Source organism: Durio zibethinus, chromosome 27 (assembly GCF_047325235.1).
Source record: "Durio zibethinus cultivar Kanyao isolate XHJ-2024 chromosome 27, ASM4732523v1, whole genome shotgun sequence".
NCBI lineage: Eukaryota > Viridiplantae > Streptophyta > Magnoliopsida > Malvales > Malvaceae > Durio > Durio zibethinus.
In genome coordinates, this window is record NC_143188.1 from 3,634,235 (window position 1) to 3,641,113 (window position 6,879).

Genomic DNA, 6,879 nt, shown 5'->3' on the forward strand with positions numbered 1-6,879 from the left:
GTGTTTCTTGTTCTATCATCATAAATTATAGAGGAAGACTACAAACTCCATAGTGGGGGCAAGCTTTTCCGTTTTCCTTCAAACATCATCTAATTCAACTCCGTAAATTAGTTAAACAAGGAACCGAACTGGACTAGATGCATTAAATTAGTTGGCAGCCGTTGGATTGAAACTAAACTTAAGCTAAAGGGGAAGAATTTACATGACAGAGGTACAACCAAGTTGATGTTGGAGATGAACCAAGCCATTGTTGATATTATCATGATTACCTTCATTCTAATTCCAAGAGTGTGCAGTGGGAGTTGATGGGGATTGGAGGCAAAAGCGACGGCCAGCAAATGGGACAATTTTTGTAGGGGAATGGTCAATATTCCAATAGTTTAAGTCCATCCAAATTAATAAAATAATCATAACCTGGATAGAAAATTTGTATGGCATAGATGTAAATAATCCTGTGTCACATTTATTTTTTTATATTATATAGTATATCTGTCCCCAATCGGAAGGGTTGGGACTTTTAGGACAAGACTGGTCCAAGTGGCACTATGTTATTGAAACAAAGAGAAAAAAATTTGAAGAATAAAAAGGGAAGACCGGGGTTCATGCATGAATTTGGACAGCAAAGAATCAACGGGAGAATCCATGGCTAACTTGACCCATACTCTCCCACCATTTCCATTTCCCACTTTCACAACGCAACCATGACTTGTGAAAACAATATAAAACATTGTTCGATGATTATTAGACTTCATTTGGATGCTGAACGGAAATTAAACTTCATTTGAATGCGCAATGAAAATGTGCAATGCCCATTTACGCTCTCCGAATCGCACTTTCAAATGAAGCCTTGATAACAAAACATTGCTATTCAACACTAAACTTGTAGGCCTATAAACTTGACAACACTAAACTTGTATATTCGTGTACAAATGACAGAACTAGCTTCAAAGAAAGCAGGCTGATGAAGAACTTTCTACAAATACAAAATTTGCAAGATTTTACACCTAGAGAACTTGTAAATTGTCTGTGAACTATTTATTTTCAAGGGAAGGCAAAGAATAGCCATACAAATGCCAAGATGCATCTATACTAGAGAATTCTTAGTCTTTCCGACTGCTCTACCAACTGTTTTATGACCTACAATAACTTAAATCTAGCTAGTTTCGCACTGTGCATGTAATCTATTTTATTAGAATGATGTGTTGAAGAGAATTCTAGCAAACTATTTATTAGATCTGAAGCTATATATGCAATTCAACACGAGCTTGGGCACATTAAGAGGGGGGAAAAAGGTGAAGGAGCTAATTTTGTATACCATTGTGGCTGTGAATGTTGCGTGTAACATCTACATGCAGGATGCATGGTTGGGAATTGAAGGAGCCAAAGATGTTATCTTAGTCTATCCCCAAATTGATTTGAAAGATTCAAGGCTGCCTGAGTTCTGCAACCTAAAGCAAGTGTCATCACACAACTTTGTTATTCTGCATCAGGACTTTCCGAAGCTCAATGGCAATTTCTTGTAACAGCACTGGTTTTCGAATAATTTCATTTATTCCACTCTGCAAACATTTTTCCTAGATATCCTTTTCAGTGCTAGCAGTCATGGCAACAATCAATGGCCAACTATGATTTCGTGACTTTCGAATTCTCATTGCAACTTCAAATCCATCCAACTCAGGCATCTGAAGCTCCAAAATAACAATCTCAAAAGGAGATGAGGTTGGACCAATAGCACTGAGCCAATCAAATCCAGATGACACAGCAGAAACAATGCATCCCAACTTCTTGAGAAGCTTTCGAGTCACAGCACAGTTCACATCATCATCATCAGCAAGAAAAACTTGCAAGCCCCTGAAAAGAGAGTTGAAGCGTGGCTGGTCTGAAGATTCTCCAGAGTCGGTGATTGTTATTCAGATGGATGGTTGGACTTGAAACCGAATAACAAGCGCCATGCTTTGGGCAGAACCTTGAGGATTTTGGACTTCCCAGATGTTCCCATGCATCAGCTGCAAAAATTTGAGATCGTGAAAAACAAATCAATCAAAAAGTTGAATAAAAAGATTTGAAAAAAAAGAAAGATTACTATAATAGGTGTATAGCATCATTAACCATGTCATGAGTAAAATTTTCATTGTGCAATAATCAGTTGCAGAAACAATTAACAATTCTAGCTTAGCCAATTCTACAAACTGTCAACCCATATGAGCATAAAGTTCTAAATGAAAATCTCTATGATGGTTTCAGATAGGATCCAAACATCCAAAGCCTTAGCCTTATAGAGGACAATGAGCATTATGCAGTTAGCTAATGATAGAAAACCAGATGCAGGACGTTTCATCAGCTATTCATCAGGTGATAAAAGCTCTTTATCCTACTTAATGTACTACCATGCCACAGATTTCATATGTTTTTGGTAGTCTACTGCTCACTTTATCTCTCAGCAGACAAAATTTACTATCCTTACCTGCACTAGCTTTTGGCAAATGCTGAAGCTCAAGCGTTCCTCAGCTCCACGGCTGTTGTATCTTCTCTCACTGATCTGTACCTCTGACATTGAGCAGCCCTCCAATTCAGAATTACTATTGTCAATCCTAATTTCAAACCTGATATGCACATCTGCATCAGAAGAGCTGTGCTTCCAGGCTGCTCGTCTCTGATCATTGCATTCCTGACTACCATTCTGTGTGAAGACCCGAAGTAACACAGTTCCCTCTCCACTATTGCCATCCAATAGGCTCCCAAACATATGCAGTATCACCTGAAAAAGTCTCTTTTCATCACCAAAAACAAGATCAGGCAAGGACTTGTCAACCTCAATTGAAAAACCAAAACCCCTATAAACACACAAGCACTTGGCAAGGCAAGCTACTTCTTTTATCATGGAATGGAGTCGAAGAGATCTCTTCTCCAATGGGGATCTTACACTATCCATTGTTGAAATATCCATCACATCGTTTATCAAAGTTGATAGGACATTACTGGTCTTCATCATGGAATCAACAATAATTTGTTGATCATTATTCAAATTTCCATCATGCATCATTGAAAGCAAGCCTAAAATCGAGTGCATAGGCCTCCTCATTCCATCACTCATTACCTTCTGAAATGCATTTCTAGCCTGGCTTGCCCTCATAGCATTCTGCCGTGCCAATTCTAATGCCCGATTTTGCTCAACCAATTTCTCCCTCATGAGTTGTGACTCTTCAAGAACTGCAGCATGAGAGAGTGCAACAGCCACCTGATCAGCAACCACCTTAACTATCTCTAGTTCCTGGTTGCTCCACGATCCATGTTGTTCGCTTGGAAAAACACAAACCAATATGGCATAGCATGTCTGAACCAGCTCAGGGGTTCCTCCTTTAAAATTGGATACACGAAGCATTGGCATCCGAATTGCAGCCACAGGTCCTGGCTCACCATATTCTCCATTGCTTGCAGTAGCAAGAGCTGAGTCTGGCTTGAGGATATTCACTCCATCACTTCCTTTAATCCTTACAACATCTGGATAAGTAATGGGAATAGTAAAATTATATGAATAGTTCCTTCCTTTGAGGTCATGAGTCAGATTCATCTCTGTCTTCATCTCATTAGGAATCCAAATAGCACAATTTTGCAAACCTAATGTCTTGGACAACTCTACCATTGTTGTGTACAAAATGGTATGCCTATCCAACGATTTGCGAATTTCTTGAGTAAGCATGCGGACATGCAAACCAGTCTCCTTCTGCTTCATTATAATACCAACTTTCCGCCCAAGGTCCCAAGCCTTTTTCTTCAGCATAAATTCTCTCACCTTGACTTTGAGAAGCAATGGAATGAGCGTGATAAGCGTAATAGCAGTGGCACATGAGACCAAAGCAGTGAGAATCTTAAACACAGTAAGAGCCAACATGAGTTGGAAAGGATGCGGGCCATAGGTCCACCCATTGAGCAAATGGGTCAATCCACATAGCACAATGAAGGCGATGAACTCAAAGAGGACCCATTTGAATGGGACGTTTGAGCAGCTAACAAAGTAAAGCAGCTCAATAGGGATCGAAAAATATGCCACAGCAATAAAGAAATCACTCACTCTTTGTGTTTCTAAGATTCTCTCAATGCTCCAAAAACTCCCCTCATCATCACAATTACACCTCGGAAAGCCACTCTCCACCGCGGTCACCAAAATTAGAAGTGAAGAAATTAACAGCCCAGGAGCTAATGCTTTTAACATTGCATCCAAACGGACTGCTACCCTTTCATTCAATCCATTTATTGAAACACCTTTTCAGTTATTTCCAAACACTTTACTCCTCTATCTAAAACACAGCTCACTTGAACTACAACCTTATAATCCCAAGCTTCAATTCTCATTGCCTGTAATAGAAAGACAACTCAATATTGTTGAAAAACATTAAAAACCCACCAAAATATGAAATTTAATAGCATTGAATTAAAATCTAACACACTGTACATCCCAGAATTCGTAAATTTTTTTTTTTAAAAAAACGTTGTTGGTCAAAATAATTCAATCCAAAGCTCTTTATTTGATTCTCATCCTCAAATTTCATGTTTTTATTAGTTTTATATCATATGAATTATCAAATAGTACAGTAACACAAGAACACGACATTTTCTTCGCTCAAAAAAAAATTTATAGAATTTTTTCATGGTTTATAACCAAAAAAAAAGAGTAAGCTTTCGCAGAGCAGCCCCACAAAAAGAAAAAACCCTTAAAAAAATACCAAGAAACCAAAAAAAAAAACTGTCTATAAAAGCGAAAAGCAACCCATTTCTTCATAATTCCAGAAATGCAGCCTCAGAATCAAGCCCAAAAAAACAAAACCCAGAGTTTACAAAGCAAAGAAAATTTACCTGAAACCAGAAGCCATAAAAAGAAACCACCTTCAGATCTTTAGAGTTTCTATCACATGCAACGCCAAAGACATATCTTTGATGACTCCAAGCTTAAGTATTTCTCATTCCAATTCAATCACTCGCCGTCCATTTTACAGTTTCAGAGCACCCGGCACCAAAATCAAAGACGAAAAAAAAGGAAATGTTTTTTATAATCCAAAAGCTTCCGGTTTCTTTTTTGAACCGCTCAAACAAACACTAAACCAGAAGTCGGTGAAGCTAACACACAAAAAAAAAAAAAAAAAGAATAACAACAAGAACCAAAACAAGCTGTTTTTCAAAATTTGTGTCTGATTTAGTCTGGTCTGGTCTGGGTTGGGTTCTCTTTTTTCTTTCTCCTCCTTCAAAGCTTTCCTTTATATCGCAAACAATCTGTTCCCTTTCAAATAAAACCAAAGAATCAGAACCCCAAAGCCCAAAAAACCCAAAAGAAAAGCGGTTTTTGAGAAAAGAAAGGGGAAATTAAAGAGAGAAACGAAAGAGGTTTGCTTTTAAGAGAAATGAAAAGGGGAATGTATATATGTAAGTAAGCGCCGTTGTTTTTGTAAGAAGCTGAAAAAAAAAAATTGAAAAAGGCAGAGAGAGAAAGAAGAAGAAGAAGAAGAGAGGGAAATAGATGGGACCCACCTTCTTACATGAAGAGAACTTGGACGCCCTTTTGAACCAAAACGTCTTTTTCATACCCAAAAAGATTTGTTTTATTTTTTCTCTCTCTTTCTCCTTTCCTTCTCTTTTTCTTTTCTTAGAGGTTTTTTTAACCGGATGTTTGTTGCCACGATAGCCTTTGTTTCATTTTCAATATAAGGCGCGTGGGTAACTGTCATTGTAGAATGCTGATGGAATCCCAACGTGCCTGTAAAACCTAAAGGCTTGTTTGGAACGACTCAATACAACTTTTTTTTTGTTCATTTGATATTGGATTATACAGTAAAATGTAACCTGTACTTATTTTTTTCTTGATTCATTTCAATATCTAAACTTGAAACCTTTGAGCAGTGGCGGATTCAAAAGTTTTTTGAAGTATTCAAACATAATATATATCTAAAAAAAATTTATCAACAAAAATTGTATTTAGAGAAATTTTTTTCTTCAAATTTTTTTTATTTTTCAAATTTTAAGGATGCATATGAACATCCTGACAAATTATGTGGATCCACCCTGTCTTTGAGATGAAATCTTGAACTCTTACAATTCGAATGTTCCTATAAAAAAATTTTAATTACATGCCAGACAAACAAGACCTGAGATAATAACATATGGCACCTATACATCTTAATTCTCGGAGGAAAGAGAAACGGATAGTGTTTGATACGCGCTTTTAAAGGAGTGGTGATGTACTTTTGCTATTAGTCACATAACAGGAATAATGAAGCCTTAATTGTTTATATATATATATAGAATTAGATCACGTTTTATGAATACGAATATTGAGAAAATAAAATATTAATTATTTTATATTATATTTGATTTATATTTTAAAAAATAAAAATTACAAAAAAATTAATATTTTTTTGTTATAAAATTATTTAATTTTTTTAATAAAAATTATTATTTTTAATTCATAAGATTAAATTTATATGTTTATTTATATTTTTAAAAATTATATCATAAATTTAAATTATATAAATTTAAAAAAAAAATTAATTTTGATTAATAAATAAATTATCAAATTTTAATTTTTACATATATTAAATATAAAATAAAATAACATTATTTAAATTAATTATATTTTATTTTATTTTATCATAATTTTATATATCTTACTTGACCTAAATTATATACTCATCTATCTCTTATTCAAATTCTTCGTGCTTAAAATTCCCAGATTGTTTTAGTTGATTAATAAATTTAATTTTAAAATTAAAATTTTTTTATAAATAAAAAATATATCCAAACCTATGGCCAGATGAAATGAAAGCGAAATAAATGGTTGGCTTTTATTATGTGAAAAAAAATTGGAATTAAAAAAAAAAAGAATACTGG

The 6,879-nt window shown here is 35.1% G+C and overlaps 1 protein-coding gene across 1 annotated transcript; it reads right to left on the minus strand.

The window, feature by feature from the left end:
• Window positions 1-760: 760 nt before the first annotated feature.
• On the minus strand, window positions 761-5,383 carry LOC111279153 (ethylene receptor 2-like). The gene is made up of 3 exons (XM_022866045.2): window positions 4,855-5,383; window positions 2,465-4,356; window positions 761-2,006 (listed from the first exon to the last, which is right to left on the minus strand). Exons 2-3 carry the CDS (start codon window positions 4,211-4,213, stop codon window positions 1,911-1,913), a joined length of 1,845 nt encoding a protein of 614 aa, XP_022721780.1. The 5' UTR covers window positions 4,214-4,356; window positions 4,855-5,383; the 3' UTR covers window positions 761-1,910.
• Window positions 5,384-6,879: the final 1,496 nt, after the last annotated feature.

What these genes read in the sequence shown, in the direction of transcription:
- LOC111279153 (XM_022866045.2), bottom strand. Translation starts at nt 4,213, where the DNA reads ATGTTAAAAGCATTAGCTCCTGGGCTGTTAATTTCTTCACTTCTAATT. An exon ending in TTTGCCAAAAGCTAGTGCAG is followed by an intron (nt 2,007 to 2,464) that starts GTAAGGATAGTA and finishes AAATTTTTGCAG; the next exon opens with CTGATGCATGGGAACATCTG.